The 18229-nt window shown below is 42.6% G+C and overlaps 2 protein-coding genes across 2 annotated transcripts; one reads left to right on the top strand and one right to left on the bottom strand.

Annotated features, from left to right (window-relative positions):
* Positions 1 to 10595: 10595 nt before the first annotated feature.
* On the bottom strand, positions 10596 to 11718 carry LOC308490749 (WAP four-disulfide core domain protein 10A-like; the record flags this gene model as incomplete). The annotated part of the gene is made up of 2 exons (XM_081033352.1): positions 10596 to 10744; positions 11628 to 11718. The coding sequence occupies 2 exons, from the start codon at positions 11716 to 11718 to the stop codon at positions 10596 to 10598; spliced, it is 240 nt and encodes a 79-aa protein (XP_080889478.1).
* A 4018-nt stretch (positions 11719 to 15736) lies between these two features.
* WFDC13 (WAP four-disulfide core domain 13) lies at positions 15737 to 17851 on the top strand (the record flags this gene model as incomplete). Its single annotated transcript, XM_081033351.1, has 2 exons — positions 15737 to 15824; positions 17697 to 17851. The coding sequence occupies 2 exons, from the start codon at positions 15737 to 15739 to the stop codon at positions 17849 to 17851; spliced, it is 243 nt and encodes an 80-aa protein (XP_080889477.1).
* Between the last annotated feature and the right edge of the window lie 378 nt (positions 17852 to 18229).

The following is an 18229-nucleotide window of genomic DNA, read 5'->3' as shown; positions in this document are numbered from 1 at the left end:
TATATAATGTGATGGCTCGGTGTAAGGTCGGAGGGATAGTGGATGGGGGAGGGGGGTTCACAGTGTGAGGGATATACATGATGATCGTCTAAGTATTACCTTGTCTTGTACACCTGAAACTAATAAATTTAAAAAAAAAAAATTCAGTGTCGTAACAGACAAAGGACGTTATTGGGTGAATTTATAAAATGGAATACTGATGGTAGATTAGATAAAAGTATAAAAGTATTTATGTTAAATTTAATGAAGTTGATGAAATAAGGGCCATGATATATGAGAGAGAGAGAGAGAGAGAGAGAGAGAGAGAGAGAGAGAGAGAGAGAATCAGGGGTAAATTCTTAAAATAGGTGAATCTGAGCAAATGGTATTCACATGCTCTTTGTACTATTTTTACTCTTGTCACTTGGAAATTATTTCCAAATAACAGTTTTTTCAAAGTTTTTTCAAAGGCAACCCATCTAAGGCTTCGTATGCCTCAAATTCTATTTTTTTCACAAATGCCAAGAGGAGAATAAGTTTAGCCCTTCTAAAGAGCTTTGCACCTTAAAAAATGTCTCTATAGAATTGTGCCTGCTTTTGAGGATAAGAATGATTTCAACCAATGAATGTAGGTTATCTTCCGCTTGGTTGAAAATATTGAAGCAAAAATAAAGACTCTGAGGGAAAATTAGAAAAAGACAAGTACTCCACTGTGACCATATAATTCAGAGTATTCAGACTTCTTTGTGTTTGTTTCCTTTATCTCCCTTTCTGTTTGGCTTAGTAGTGTGAATCACTAGTTTGGGAGTGAGAGAGGAGTGCTGAAAGGGTTGGGACATTTTTTGAAAAGTACTTAACCTCCTCCTTCAGAACCCCAAATGTCACCAACAGTGACCTGCCTAAAATAATAGCCAGCGCCTATTTTGTACATTGTTCCAGGTCCTAGACTCTCTCTTACTTTTTCTCCTTCACATCGATCTCCATTTATTATGATGTATTTCTTTTACATATCTTGTTTATTGTGTGTCCGCTCTATTAAATATAATATTTATGAAGGCAGGAGTTTTCGTCAGCTTTGTCCATTACCATATTCTCAGTGTTTAGAATACTGTCTGGCTTATAGTAATCACTTAACAGAAGTATTTGTGGGACAGATAAATTTAGGACAGATGAATGAAGGATAGAATCTCACCCACTCACGAGAATTAATTCCAAATAGGTTAAACAGTTAAAAAAAAAAGGCTACAACTAAGTAAATGAAATTAAGAAACTTTCACCCCTCTGAAGAAGAAAAGAGTCTGAGCTTAATAATAATAATACCCAACGTTTATTTTGCTCATTCTGTATGCCAAGCCCTGTGCTCAGTGCTTCATATATTCAACATTTGTAATGTGGATACTAATATCATCCCCATTTTACAGGTGGGGAAACTGAGGCTCTGTGAAGTTAAGTGATTGGCCGATCACATGACTTATATTAAGCTAAAGGTGTTGGGGTTGGGTTTCAAGCCCAGGTCTCTCTGACTCCAGTGCCCATGTTTTGTTCTTTATCCTATGCTATACCAACGGTCTTCAGTGTGGTAACAAATGGGAGAGAATTTCCCTCTTACGGTGAGACAACATGTGTGCCTTGTTGGTAGAATAAATCAATCTTTTTATAATTAAAGTTTATTGGGGTGACAACGGTTAGTAAAGTTACATAAGTTTCAGGTGTACAATTATGTATTACATCATCTATATGTCACATTATGTGTTCACCACCCAGAGTCAGTTCTCCTTCCATCACCATATATTTGATCCCTTTTACCCTCATCTACCACTCCCCTTCCCACTTACCTTCTGGTAACCATTAAACTATTGTCTGTGTCAATGAGATTTTGTTTCTTAAATTGTTTGTGTTGTTCTTTTGTTGTTTTCAGTTTTATATCCCACGTATCAGTGAAATCATATGGTCCTCGACTTTTTCTGTCTGACTTATTTTGCTTAGCATAATAATCTCAAGATCCATCCATGTTGTTGAAAATGTCACTATTTCATCTTTTCTTATGGCAGAATAGTATTCCATTGTGTATATATACCACATCTTCTTTATCCAATCATCTATCGAGGGACACTTCAGTTGTTTCCATGTCTTAGCCACTGTAAATAAAGCTGCAATAAACATTGGGGCACATATGTCTTTATGGATAAATGTTTTCAGATTTTTTGAGTAGATACCCAGGAGAGGGATTGCTGGGTCATATGGTAATTCTATTCGTAATTTTTGAGGAACCTCCACACTGCCTTCCATAGCAGCTGCACCAACCTGCATTCCCACCAACAGTGTATGATTCCTTTTTCTCCACAGCCTCTCCAACACTTGTTATTATTTGTCTTGTTGATGATAGCCATTCTAACTGGTGTGAGGTGATATCTCATTGTGATTTTTGTTTTCATTTCTCTGATGACTAGTAATGTTGAACATCTTTTCATATGTCTATTGGCCATCTGTACGTCCCTTTGGAGAAATGTCTATAAAATAAACCAATCTTAATGGACAAAATAATTGGCAACAAGTATCTTGGGTTTGAAATGGGCATTATTCTTTACCCAGAACTTCTAGATTGACAAATCTGTGCTCTGAAGCTAATAATGCGTTTAAAATGTTAGTTGCAAGGAAGTTCCCGTGACATTTTTCCCCCTCTAGGGAAGAGAAATTTTCAGATGTCTTATGATTAATGGGAAAATATTAATGATATGTGTAACTAGTATGTTGGGAAAATATTCATGGGGAGTGTTACTGGTAACATGTTGTCTTATGTCTTATCTAAATGTATTCAGAAGAGCTACTTCTTTCTCTGACTCTGTAAGAGAGCTTGGGTACAGACCTTGACTTTTCTAGACACTGCCTAAATTTAGAATATACAGAAAGTCTAAGCCTGTGCAATAGTCAAAACACTAAGCTTGAATTAAAATAATGGGCTTCCCCCATTTCACCCAGAAACCTGCACTTGAGGAAGAGAGTGGTCAGTTCTTTTCTCTGTCCTCTCCTCCTGCATCTGGCTAATTGCCATTTTGGAGGTGGAGCAGGGAAAAGAGATAAGGGGGTCCAGACAGCTCTTTTGGCAGGAATTATTATGCCTTTTGTATATGTGCTTTCTGGGCTCAGTATTTCTTAAAATGGACTCTGTTTGGGATAGTTTTCTGGGTTCTTTGGGTCTCTCCCAACCCCAACTGATGGTAGTTTCTCACCAGTGGTTCTCTTGATATGGCTGAATCCAGCTCCTTTCTGGCTGGTCTTGTGATTCCGTTCCCAAACCCTAGGGATCTGGCCATTCATTTTCTCCTTCCTTCTGCTGAGGTCCCATGGCCCTCTCAGGCAGCCTGCCTGGAATAACCTGGCACAAACCCACCCTGGCTCTTTACTGCCTTCTTTGACTGATCAAATTAGTGCAAGCCATTGCCTCTTTCTTGTGGCCATAGGTCACTTCAGCCAGTTCTAAAGTGTGACTCTATTTATTCTGTCTCCACAAACCCTTGGGGGCACATACACAGCTCAATGGGAGGCATCCTGAAAGCCTTTCTAGGAACTTGGAATTAAGATAGCACAATATGCTTTAAAGAAAATCTGCTCAAACGTCTCCTCCAAAAAAACTGGCAAATTCCTGACCATTTCCCACCTTTGAAACAAGTAAAGGTTTCAAGAGTCCCTTCACCACTTTTTGGGCATCTTTCTCATTCTCTCTTTTTTAAAGTCCCACAAGTTGATCTGTCTCACAAGCTCACTTTAGGGTCTCCAAAGGTCTTGGCCAAAACTTTCATTTTAATATCATGTTACAAATTTTTAAATAAAAAGTCAGACCCTATAACAGCAAGCCTGATATGATTTCTTTTATAAAAGCAATTCATATTCATATATATGCACATATAAAATAATAACGTATGCCAGTATAGTGGGATTACTAGAAATATTTCATTGTCTTCTTTGTAACCTTTTTATGTTTTAAGCTGAATTTGAATGATCTTTTAATCAAGGGAAGGCAACACATTTAAAAAAAAATTTTTTTAATTTTTCTGCAAAAGGAAGGCATGAAGTGTGAAATGGAGAGAGACCTTTTAGCAAAACCAATGTTCAACTGAGGTGTGTGCCTGTCGTTCAGCTGAGGTGGTGGGCAAGGAGGAATAATTCAAAGTCAAAGTATAAAGAAATTCTAGAAACACTTCCTCTTGCTTCACAACTCTATTTATATCTCTTCATCTCTAGCAGCAACTCGAAAGGGAAAAAAAAATCCTGCCAACATATATTTGGGCACATATGGTCAGCATCATGAAGCTTTGGACACCTCTACACGTGACATTGCTCTGTATGGTGCTACTGTCTGTGCTGGGAGAAATTAAGAAAAAAACAGGTGATGAGGCTGGGTTGGGAACAAAGGGTGGGATGTCATTGTGTTTGTTCCTGGACAGGTGAAGGGCTATTGTGGCTGGCACACCTGATTCAGGACCCACCTTCCCTGATCATCTGTTGGAGAATTACAATCTCTTTATGCACCAAGTTGAGGTCCTTTAATACTTTCTCTTCCAACCTTGAAAGTGGCAATGAACATGTGTCCACTTTTATGTATATTCCATAAGTTATAAGGGTATAATATTTCCCCATGTCAGGCTATCTTTGAAGGTGAGGAGCACCAATCCAGAGCTGCCATATCTTCCCATACTTCCAGAAGCTCTGTGTCCTAGCAGTGTGTACTTTGATGAGTACCAAATGGATATTTCTTAATATACACCTTTAGTTTTAGAGGCAAGATCTTTCAGGATATGACAAGATAGAAAAGAGACATAAGACAAGTCCCTAGTGGGCCACATGATAAGAAAAAGGAATCAATGGAGGGAGCCAAGACAATTGAGTGAGGGAGATAAGAATTTAGAGAGAGGTTGAGGTATTGAAGGCAAGGTCAGCAAAGAGGGAGGAAAGGGGAGAGAATCTGTTCCTTCCTCTCCCTGGTCTAACTTCCCACAGTATGAAATAGTTGTGGTAATAGAGGATAGCTCAGGCCCTGGGAGCTCCTGGTATATAAATGTAGATTTTACAGGAGGGCATGTAAAGGCTGGAAGTACACTGAGTCCTAGCTGTAGGAAGCTCAAAGCGGGCCCAGGTAGGACCTGTGGGAGCAGAGAAGGCAAAGAGAACGGTGAAGACGCAATGAGGAGGCTCAGGAAGGAGACTTGCTCATAAGGCAGATAGATATCTTGGTGGGGACTTGGGGCTTGGATTCTCAGAGGAGCTGTTAACCTTATGAAGGGCTTCTCTTCCCACTGTCATCCTCTTACCATCTCATCACAATTTCAGGGGATAAAATGTTCATTGGGGAGTGCTGGGGACATCCAAACGTCCGTGAATGTACCAAGAAGTGTTCTAAAGCCTTGAGATGCATAAATGTAAACCTCACATGCTGCTGGACCTATTGTGGAAACATCTGCTGGAAAACTACCGTGAGTTGGGAGCTGTGTATTTAACCGTGTGTCTTCACTGAGTCTCACCCTCTTCTTAAATGCTGTCATTCCTAAGCAGAGAACCGATGTACCCCAAATCCTAGGCACAAAAAGACAACGTCCCCTAAACCTGGAAAGCAATTCATTGGCAAAGAAACCAAGATATCAGCTCGGGACACATTGCTGCTTTCATTATATAACCAATGCCTATGCTGTCCTCATTATATTACTCCAGTTTGCTCCCTTCCTAACTTTTGTCTAGATTTCTAACCATTGCTTCATGGTCAGATCTTTCCATGGGGCCCTTTTGGCTCAGCCAGGCCCCATATCTCTACCTTCCTCTGTTCAATCAATAAATACTACCACACACGCCACCCACTCACCCCCACTCAGAAGCAGACAATTCCTATTGTTGCATAAAGTATTGTGGGATGGGTAATATTAAGCTTGAGAATGAATGCTTGTTTCTCCGAGTTCCCTAGCCTCTAAACATCTAACCTTTCTCTCTTGCAGACAATCTTTTCAAGACAGCTCAAACCCTAACCTCGCACCCGGGAGCCCAGTCTAATCTCAATGAGACCTGAGCAGGAGCAAATCCTTAACAAATAAACTCATTTACAAACAATGGCCTCTGGCTTTTTATACTCCATTCCATTACCCTTGATTGCCCTTATTATGCCCCCAATATTGTTCCCATCCTACCGTGTACACAAAGCTTCCAACGCTTCCTTCCTCATCTGATTACCTTAGAACTGAGGCTAATTTCATGGGCTTCACAGAAGTTTATTTCACACATGCCATTTTAATGTGGGTGATTGGCAAGCAGCTGTGGGGACAGAGTCCCAGAGAGCAGTTCCCAGGCTCAGCCTCACGTGGAAAGGTGCTGGCTCAGTTAGTAGATGGCCATTAGCTGTAACCAGTTAGCCTCTAGCCACTAATACCGCTGTGCCTGGGTTAGCAGGCACGGATTGCAGCTAGCAAGTGGATTTGGTTGGTTGGCAGAGACGCGAATGGCGGATTGTGGCTAGAAAGGGGTTAGCAAACGCGGGTGGCGGATAGCAGATTGCAGGCCCTGTGGCTCCTGCTTCCTGTGTCTCCAACCCAGCCACCATTGAGAATATAGCAGTATGACTTCCCTGTCTGTAGCTCTGTTGGTGTTCCTTTTTGGCCTCACCATATCCTGCGTTCTTGTGAAGGGAGCAGGACCAGAATCCCTGCATGACACAGCCCTTTCATTCAATTTTTCAGAGAGCAGGTCTCTGGTACCTTGGTGCCTTACAGGGTATGGATAAACAATTCTAAAACTACTGTACTCGTATACAAGATCGAACAAATAAGTAAATAACTGGTAGATGATAGGAGCCAGGTTTCTAAATGTCAGAGAAAATAAGTTACAGATAAGTGAAGGGAGAATGCTAGAATGAACTCTGGGATACTGGATTAGAGTCAGAGACATTATTATGAACTTGTTTATCTTATTCTATGTACAGATTGACAGGGGCAGATGTAAGGAAAGACACGTGTGTATGCGTGGGTTAGTTATACATACCTATCCTTTTTTGCTATGCCTGCTGAAAGGGCCTAGAAGCCGTGGTACGAGGATAGCAATAAGCACACCAAGAGCTCCGATTTTTTCCTAAATACCATTTGCCAATGACTGGGCCAACGCTTCTTAGAGAAATAGCTGATTCTAGAACTGGGCTTGGAAAACACAAAATGAGACTGGGACATCTTTTAGGGTCAGAAAGTAAGGAAATGCCCAAAAGTCAAAATAATGGGGAAACAGGAACCAACCTGAAAGAGCTCCCCTCCCGGTGGCCAAAGCTGAGAACAATTTGAGCGTAAAAAATGTTACTACTGGTCTATTAAAAGAAAACGTTACAAAGACAACAGAAAAATAGTAGACATCTTCAATATAAAACTACTATTAAAGAAAACAAAAAATGAAAATTGAAACATTTTTGTTGCAAAAAAAATTCTCCCACCAGAATAACCTTGAGTCAGAAAAAATGGGTAATACAAGACTGCAACTTTAATTAAATATCTGTAAACACACATTTTAACATATGAAAAAATACCTTGAATCAGACATTCAAAAACTTAGTACATCAGTAGACAAAAAAAACAAAACAGGAAGTTATGAAATAACTTCCAAGGGTTGATAGAACATAAAAACTTAAAGAAAGGGATAATATCCATCTTAGAAGTAAAGGTTGTCACAAGATGCTGAAGACAGAATAAAATCAACTAACTATAAGAGGTATTGAGAAAAAGAATGAAAGAAGCCGAGACCAAAAATAGAATGCAAAAAGAAAAAACCTTTTAAGAGAGAAAAAGGTTGAATAAAGAAGGTGGGCAAAGACAATCTAAATATATATAACTGGAGTTTTTCCAAAAGAAGACAAAAGTAACTAAAGTTAAAAACTACAATCCAAGAAAACTTTTCATAAATAAAAGAAAACCTGAATCAGCCTAAAAGAGGACCATTATATACCCAGCAACGATGACCCAGAATAGCCTTGGAAATCAGAAGTTTGGTGCCCTATAACTTAGATTCTTACTTCTACCTTCTCACACACTCTCACTAATGATTTTCAGGAAGTGACATCTTCCCAAGCTAAGACAACGAACACTACATTAACTGATGGATACTCCTAGAGCATGTAGTTTTAATGGTAGAATTTTAAACTTAGGAACAACTTCCTCTGGCTAGAACCTTCGTTGAATCCTGCGTGTCATGCCCATTCTAATTTTATTTGGGCCAATGTGCATTTCTTGGTGGGAAATATTGCCCTCAGTACCTATACTAAACCCTTGCGTTCCAGATCACTTCCTACAGCTTCTTAATTAGGCATCCTGAGTTTGTTACAACATAGATAACTAACAGATGTGGGGTGGGACACACTTTGCTGGTGAAGGCATCAGTAAGGACCCACCTGTGGCCATTAGGGGCAGCCAAAGGATGGAAACCAGGGAGGAGTTGACTAACATCATGTTGTTTGAACGGGAGGATACGCCTAGAGTACTCCCATCTGCATTGACATAGAGAAGGAGCAGGTCTGGAGCGTGAGAACAGAACAAATAATGCCAAAGTCATGGCCACCATGAGACTAAGTGTTTGGTCACAAGCAGACCAGCCCTGACTGAGATTCTCTGCAGGCTGAGACACGATATTATGGAGACCCAGATCAAGGCAGAATTTGCATTTGCTTCTTTCTCTGCCTCTGTGAGATTCAAGGTCTTCCAGGGGTCTGCACTCCTCTACTCTACCTAACATGGAGGCACATGGTTTTCCCAGTAAAGACAGAACATGCAGTTCTGTCCAGGCAAGCACTCCTCCCAGCCATAGCATCCTAGGGGAGCCTCTGAGTTCTGTGGGGCAGGGTAGAATATCCAGAGAGCTCTCTGGATAGCAGGTCAGGGCACCAGTTATCACAGGGGAAAAGAACAACTGTTTCCCGTATGAGTCATGGTCCATGGTGCTGATGCCAGGGGCAAGGATTAGGTCAGTCTGGCACCGTAGTGTACCCCCATGGTAGGGAGCACGGGACGTGGACATGGAAGGTTATTCCCTATGTGGGCCCCGGCAGGTAACTCTGCCTGTCTTAAGTCTCCCCGAGGGTGTCTGGGGTATGGCCAAGCACGGGGAAGATGCTTGGAGTGAGGCCATGTGAGCCTGCACCCTTATAAGAGCTCCTGGAAAGCATCCCTTCGTCCATCTCAGACCCCCGCCCGTCCATCCCGGATGATGTCTGTGCGGGTGGTTGGTCATGCTCTCTTTCCTACTCCTTGTGCAAGGGCAGCTTGTCGTGGACGTAAGGCAGATCCTCCAACACCAGAGCCCTGACGCGCCTGAGGTGGGTGGGAGGCTCTGGCCCGATGGAGGCCGGGTTCCTCCTCGGATGTGTCCTTCCCTGCTGCCCAGCAGGGAGTCTGGACTGGAGTGTAGCAGGGCACACACGCCTCCAGCATGGCCTGCCGGCCTCAGTTCTGCACACTTGACTCCATTTCCCGATGGGCCACACATGACTCCGTCCCTGGATCTCGCCCCAGGACCATTTCGGAGGAGTTGTGATCACACGGATGGGGAGTCTGTACCCAGTGATTAAGTCTCACTGACACCCTGAGACCACGGGCAAGACCCACAGCCACCTCATCCAACCCATCCTTAGCAGCGTCACCTCGAACCACCTGTTCCCCTAACTGTGGCTTCCCTGTGATTAAAGAAGAAGAAGAGAGAGAATGAGGCCTTAAGGAGAGGGGTTAGGAAAGGTGGGGACCACTCAGTTGATGGCAGGCAGAGGCATCGCAGGCGCTGGCACCCCGTTGCAGGCCTCAGGGTAAGAGCGGCCATATTGGTGGAGGATGGAGTGGGGAAGGGTGGGGTGAGCACAGGCACTCACTTCCATGCCTGTGGTCTCACCATAATGCGGAAGAAGCGAGCCGCCAGGCCGTGCCGAGGGAGCGCCTTCCTGCAGCCACACCACGATGGCCTCTCACTCCCTTTGGCCTTGGGCCTGTCACTTTGCTTCTCTGGGATTCATGTTCTTCATTGTAAAGACAGACTTATCTGACCTTCACAAGGAGAATGGGGAGAAAGGGACAGGGGCAGGTCAAGTTTAAGATGAGGCATCCTTGGGACAGCCTACTCTTGCCCCAGGAGCTAGCCCCCGCCTAGCTCATGGTTGACTTGGCCCTTCTGACTGCAGGGTGAGGAATGTTCTCTTTAGAGATGCTACACGTGAGCAGTTTCCCCCCCCCCCCCGGAGTACTGGTTCAGTGAGCAGAGCCACAAGGGGGCGGAGCCTCGGGGGCCTGGCTGGGGTGCGTGGGCCAAAGGGAGAGAAAGTAGAGAAGCGTGACAAGGGTTGAAGGATCAGGCACTGGGCCCAGAAAGGCGGGGGCACTCTGGGGTCTGCCCTGGGTTCTTCATTATCACAAGCACTGGGAAGAATCTAGGCAGGTCTCTGGACATTTGTTCTGGTTTATTTGATAGGAACAAGTAGCTCAGACAGTGGGGAGGGTGGTATTGCTGTCGGTGGGGAGCCCTGTGCCGCGGATTTGAGGTCCTTGTGCTTTGGTGGCAGGCACAGTCTTAAACAGAGGGTTGGGGGAGCCGGCTGCACAGCCCAGCCCCTCTGCCACTCACAGTATGTTCATGCGAACATTTCCGCAGAAGGTTGAACAGCATATGTTATTTGCTTGGCATTCCTGGTGATATTGACAGAGGCGTTTGCACATAATTATATTCACTCGTTTCTCATAGGCCTTGATTTCTGTGGGTAGCTGTGTACCTGAAACTGAGTAGAAGCAGGGTCAATAAAGCCACCCCTACAGAGCACCTCTTTCAAGCGTAGAGCCTCCTCCAGGACCCCAGACACAGTCCCACTCATGACAGTCTTAGACTTGTCAGGAAACTTACTCTCTGTCTCACACCAAATCCTAGTGATCAATTGTATCTTAAATCCATTACCCCCGTTCTCCCCCAGTAGATCTCAGTGCCTGGGCTTCCTGGCCCCTCTCCACACACAGCAGCCAGGACCCTGTCTCCATATTAGTCACGGCCTCGGTGAAGTCACCTTCATACAATCTATACCCTGACCCTGAAAACTCAGTGGAGTCTGAGACACTCAAGAGAATTTGCAGGGTGCAGAGAGGAAGCTGAACTTGCCTCTCCCCGCTCTCTCCTCTTGTCACTGTCACAGGCTAGTATCCTGCACCTTCCCCAACACAACACCTTTCATATTTCTCTTCCATTGTCACCATTGTGGCCCATCTGGTGATAACTTTAACCTGACCTTGCACACCCCAAAATGTAATTTCCCAGTGTCTATTCGTTCTACACCACTCCCATAAACATCTCTGGATGTTGACCTGTCACGTACGTCATAAATCAAAGAATAGTTGTTGTTTTTTTCCCTTCCAATACTCAGCTCCTTTCACTATTACACGTACCATATAGCTCTGGGTTTTTGGAATGGAGACTAAAAAGATGTAGGTTCCCCTCCACCCCATCACTAGTCGCAGGGCCGGTAAAGGGGCTGGAGGGCCATGGTTTGGGAGAGCCCAGAGTCTTCATAGGGCCGTGGTCAGAGCAGGATGCCAATCCCAGGTCCTCCTTAGCTGGACACAGCCCTCCTTCCTCCTCCCCATCGCTGCCTCCAGCCCATCACCTACTCTGAATTTTCTTCCGATTGCGGGGCCCTCCCTGGGCCTGCAGCAGCAGCACACAGAGAAGCAGGATGGGCATCAGTGCCCGGGTTGGCATGACTCTGGTCAGAGCAGTGAGCTTTAAGTCTGGCACAGTCTTCCGTGGAGAGCTGGTGTGAGGAGGGAAGGCAAGAAAGGACCGGTTATCTAGGGCTCCTCCCTGCCCCCATTGGCCAGCCCTGGGCAGAGCAAAGAGACCTTGTTCCCTCCCCTGTGCCTGCTCCTTGGTGGCCTGTTCTCTGTGGGTCCTGGGCTTCTGCAGAGATGGCTCCTCCTCTCGCATAACTAACCCTCGCCTTCTGCAAACAGATTTTTGTTCCTAAAGATGTAATATTTTACATTCTAATTACAAAATAATTTACAGAATTAAAAAATATTTTACATTCTAATTACAAAATAATTTACAGAATTAAAAAAAAACACCACATTATTTGTATAACTATGGAAACAACCTAAGTCCATTATCGGATGAATGAATAAAGAAGTGGTACACACACAGACACACACACACACACACACACACACACACACACACACACAGAGGAATATTACTGAGTCATGAAAAAGAAGGAATCCTGCCATTTGTAACAACTTGGATGAAAGTTGGGGCATTTGATAAGTGAAATAATCAGACACAAAAAACAAATACCGTATTATATCACTTTATATATATACATATGTATATATATGTAAAATCTAAAGATCTGAACTCATAGAAACAGAGAGGAGAGTGGTGATTACCAAGGGGTGTTGTTTGGGGGGAAAGGGAGATGTAGGACAAAGGGTGCAAAGTTTTAGTTATAAGATGAATTGAATCTAAGGATCTAATGTACAGCATAATGATTATAACTAATAATACTTCATTATATACTTGAAAGTTGCCAAGAGAGTAGATCTTAAATGTTCTCACCATACAAGAATAATGATAATGTGATTTGATGGAGGTATTAGAAAACACTATGTTAGTAATCATTTGCATTATATAAATGTATCAAATTAACGTGTTATACACCTTAAACTTACACAATGTTATATGTCAATTATATCTTAATAAAGATGAAACACTTGATATATATTAAATATATTATATCTCATATAAAACACATGTGTATTTTTCCAGCTTTATTAAGATACAATTGAAATATATTAATTATATCTTAATAAAGCTGGAAAATACATATTACACATGTATGTATTTTCCAGCTTTATTATTACATATTAATTATAATCAATATAATAACATATATTATATATTGTATAATTAATTAATAATCAATATATCAGAGAGAGACACTATAGGAGGACATGGAAAGAATGGGGGCACACAGTATCTTAAAACCCAGAGGATACACCTGGGGATATTGGATGTCTTGGCCAGTTAATGTAGACCAGACTCTGCCTTCAGCCATACCAATGCTTTCCCAATGGCTCCATGAGTTGGAATAGCCACGATGACAGAGATGTAGGCTATGCATAGGCTCATCGGCACGAGCTCACAACCACCAAAGCTGCTGTAGCTACTGCTTTGCTGAATGTACAACCCAGCAGCAGCACAGACCAAGGCTGAGCCCTTGATACAGCACCAGACCTCAGGATGTGAATCAGCCCCTTGAGGCAAGTTTATTACATCAGGCCCGTTCCTCGTAGGAAAGGGAGTGACTCACCTTGACTGAGATAGACACATATTCTGGTATCATGATTTGGCTTTTCTGTCTGCCATGCCTCAGCCAACAGCATGATGTGATGGCTAAAAGAAGTCTGATGTACTGGCATGGGATTCCATGAGCTATTGCTTCAGGCCAGTTGACAAATTTTACATCAGAAGAGGTTCAATAACAGGTCCATAATCCCAAGATCCCGTGGTTATATCCTATACTATATGACCCAGAATTAGTCAACCTGACACAGTTGTGGGTTGGCCTGAAGAAGCATATAAATTGCCAGTTTGGAGATGAACACCCTGCAAAGATGGAGCATTTACCTTCTGGTTGGGAAATATACCTTGAACCAAAGGCCATTGTATGCTTCAATGTCACCAATAGACAGAATACATGAGTCCAGAACCAAGGAACTATAAATAGCCATACTTCACATCACCCCCAGGAATTTGTGCTTCTTATCTCTGCAATGTTAGGTTCTGCATTAAGAAGTTTTGGATTCCAGAAAGCAGTGCTTACATCAAATAGATCTAAAAGACATATATAGAACACTCCACTCAAGAACAAGAGAATACATATTCTTCTCAACTGGCCAATTGATTTTTAAAAAGGGTACCAAGACCAAGAATAGTCACTTCAACAAATGATACTGGGACACTGAGTATTCACATACAAATGAATGAAATTAGACCTCTAACTCTCACCATATACAAAACTAATTCAAAGTTGATCTACAGCTTAACTGTGGGCTATAAAATTCTTAAAAGGAAATATAAAGGTAAATCACCATGACTTTGGATTAGGCAATGGATTCTTAGAAATGACACACAAAAACACAGCAACAAAACGAAAAATAGATAAATTGGACTTCAACAAATTTAAAAAACATTTGTGCCTCAAATGACTTTATTTAAAAAGTGAAAAGATATTTACAAAGTGGAAGAAAATATTTTAAAATCAGATATTTGAAAAGGGTCTAATATCCAGAATATATAAAGAACTCCTACAATTCAAGAAGGAGAACACAAACAACCCAGTTACAAAATGGCAAAGGACTTGAATAGATATTTTTCCAAAGAATGTATAAAAATTGTCAGCCATTATATAAGAAGATTCTCGACATCATCAGTTATTAAGGAAATGCAAATCAAACCCACAATGTGATTCCAACTACTTCACACTCACACGGATGGCTATAATCCAAAAAAAAGGAAAATAACAAGTGTTGGCAAGGATGTGGAGAAATTGGAACCCTCGTGCATTAGTGATAAAAATGTTAAATGGTTCAACCATTGTGAAAACAGTTTGTAGTTTCCTCAAAAAGTCAAACATATAAAGTGTAACTGCACTATATAAAGTTAAACATATGATCCATCAATTCCACTCTTAGGAAATACTCAAAATTGAAAATAGGTACTAAACACACACACACACACACACACACACAATTTGCATGCAAATGTTCATACTGCACTATTTGCAATCACCAAAGGGTGGAAACAACCCAATGTCCATCAACAGATGAATGGATAAGCAAATTGTGTTATATACCAACAAAAGAATACTATTCAGATATAAAAATAAATGAAGTACTGATACATACTACAACATAAATGAGCCTCAACAAAATTCAAAAGCATGACAACACATTCTGTTATGGGAAACACATGCTCACTTGGTTGGTGATAAAAGATGTTTATGAGATAGTTAAGGCAGACACTTTCTTAAAAGGAGAAACTTAAAAAGTTTTCATTTTAAATCAGGTATCAGACAAGACTATAAATTATCACCACTTCTATACAATAATGTATGGAGGTCCTGGCCTGCACAATGAGGCATTAAAAATAGCATAAAGTTTGAAGAGGAAAAATACAAATTATTATTTGCAGATAATGATAGACTACACAGAACATGGGAAAAGCATACACCAAGAAATTATAATAAACAATGGGAAACTTAGCAAGGTAACTAGTTACAGTTCAACATACAAAAGTTATCTCTCTACACTAACAACAAATGAAAAGAAATAACTAAAGAGTTATGACATAATTTGCAATTTCATTTGAAAAGTCAAGCCTCTAGGAATAAATATGACAAAGACATGCCAGAACTCCACATGGGAAAAATTATAGAATTTTTGTGAAAGAACATTAACAAGACCTAGATGGATGAGAGATATAACGAGGTCAAGATTAGGGGGATGAGAGGGGTGTAGATTTGAAAACGCTACTTGGCCCTGGAGTGGGCGTGGTTGGGAGGTGCTTGGATTTCTGCCAAGCCCTCCTGATTGGAATACATAGTGAAAAGCCAGTCACAGCATGCCTTCTCTTTTCCCTCCTTCCCGCTCTTCTCCCCAAGCTGTGCCTGGTCAAACCCAGCAGTCTTCAGTCAGGAGTTACCACCAGTCCCACCAGCACCATGAAGCCAGTGCTGCTTCTGCACTACCTGCTGTTGACTTGCCTAGCACCACAGCTGGTGCCTGGAAGCCCCCAGGAATATATTCTGAGTAGGTGCTGGGTCTGGGCCCAAGGGAGGGAAGAAGCATCTATAAAGATGAGAGATGAGAGGAACTAAGGGCAGAGAGCCTGGGCATACCTCATGAAAAAATACAGTATCATGGTCAAAAGTCCAAGTTTTATTGTCAGTAAGACCTAGATGTGAATCCCTGTTCTGTTGCTTACTGACTGATCTTGGGCAAAGTGTCTGGGGCTCGGATTTTATCCCTGGAATGGATAGAATGATACTGGGATAGCTGGGAGGAGAAACTGAGATGATAATGCATGCAGACATGGAGCACTCTTCCTGGAGCATGGTAAGTGCTCGATAAGTATCAACCACTATAAACGTTATCGGCCTCATCAACCAGCTGATTCTTGCTGCCCTGGTTCCTTCATGGACGCTTGGGCCAACTTTTCAAGCATTAAAACAGAGAACAAAATTAAGTTGGTAGAACTCAAGCTGGCACCTACATATGCTCGGTCTTGAATGATGTTTTGGGAAGGAAGGAAAGAAAGTCTTGCATTTTATTTCATGTTTTAAAAACTCAGAGGTACCTGCGCAACTTCCTGTGACTAGTATCATGTCATACATCTCAGCAGTCACCATTACCCAGCTCAACCTAACAAGAGCGCTGACTACAGTGATGTTGACCTTGACCAATACCAAATGGGAATTAAACTGTTATTCATCATGCCGGCAGTCTTCTGTGGGGAGAGCATCTTCAGAATATTAGGAGCTCAGAGCAGGGATATGTGTGGTATCGAATGTGCTAAGATAGGCAGGATCCTGTTTTAGGGGGTCTCAAAGAAGGCATGCAGGTTTGTAAGACTGAGGGAGGTGAAGCAAGCTGCAAGAGACAGTTATAGCCCTAACTTCATTCATTTATTCTCTTCAGATCAGCAAGATATCCTATAGACCCCCTTCTAATTGCAAATACCTGCAGAGCAGTAAATCAACAGGGGCTTATGGAATGTCCCATCTATGACATTCACCCCAAAGAAAGGGCAAGTCACAGGGCACAAAATGTAAGGCCTGGCCAGGCTTGGATAAAGGGGTTAATGGGACCCATACTAATGCTTTGGAATCGGGAACAGAAAAGATTGTGATTTGGAGGCCTGGGGCAGGCTCTCCTGGTAGAGATGGTCTTGGCATTGACCTGAGTACTATGGGGTTGGTGGCAATGGAATGTCAGCATGAAGATGTATATTCTTCTCTGGCAGCAGAAAGTGGGGGCATCCTGATGTTCTCGCTTCCTGATCAGTAGAGATCTGGGAAGAAGGAGAAGCTGATCTTTGATCCCAGAAGCTGACCCCATTCTGAAATACCCACCCTTCTTCCAACGAAAGAGGTCACCCCCGGAACTCGTTTGAGTCCCAGCATTCTGATACCAGTACCTTGAGGATACTGTGTGGTCTTCATCCTTTCCCAAAAACTTCCCTCAACACAAATAACCCATGCGAAGTCGACCCTAGGATAAACCATATTGGCAGGAGAGGTTTTATGACTTGACTTGCTTGAGACTACAAGATGAGTTAGTGCAAATGGGCCTACACGCCCCTCTCTTGCTCACTATGTACACCATTCATTCTCCTGAACTGGACACACCCAGTGTCTATGAGGACCTGACATCTGATCTGCAAGGATGGTGAATGCCCAATGGTTCTGAGGAACTCTGTCTTTGATCCAACATCCAAGCCCTGGTTTTCCTTGCTTAGAACTTCAGTGCAAGGCAGCAGCTAAGGACAAAATCTTATTCTGCCTCCCGGTGACCACACAGGAAGATCAGGGTGGCCAGTTTCCTGGCCGTTCATTGGGCTTTTGGAGTTCTGGTACTCCAGCCTGTTGTTTAGGCCCTTCTCTTTTCTCTGCTGTGTTGCAGAGTATATCTTGGAACCGCCACCCTGCAGAACGGAGCCTGGAAACTGCACTCAGTTCTGTACAATGCAGGAAGATTGCCCAAAAGGACTTCAGTGCTGTTCTACCTTCTGTGGGATAATCTGTACATTAAACAAATATATAGTGCAAAAAAGGTAAGGGGCTTCTCACATTCACATCTCACCCTGGAGCTGCTGGTGGGAGCTCAACAGAAGAGCCTCTTACCAGCCACTACAATGGATCTCTTTTTCTCTCTAACATTCTCCTTCTCTTTACCAAGAATAATTTCCATAAATGCCATGATTAAGAGCTTTCTTCCACTGCCAAAATACATAATCATTCTCCCCCCAATACCACTCTGTGAATCTCTGAATCTGCCTCTCTGAACACACCCACAAGCGCCTCCACCGACAGACCCTGCCCTGTTCCACCTTTATCTTGGGGCCTGGCCCACTGTATCTGGGGCTGCAAGTGTCACCAAAATCCTAAAATGAAATTGTTCCATTTGTGCTTGCCTTCTCTCACCAAACACCATCC

This window comes from Rhinolophus hipposideros (assembly GCF_964194185.1).
Source record: "Rhinolophus hipposideros genome assembly, chromosome: 22".
Lineage (NCBI taxonomy): Eukaryota > Metazoa > Chordata > Mammalia > Chiroptera > Rhinolophidae > Rhinolophus > Rhinolophus hipposideros.
Note: the sequence above shows the minus strand (reverse complement) of the source record. Positions and strands in the feature narration are given on the sequence as shown.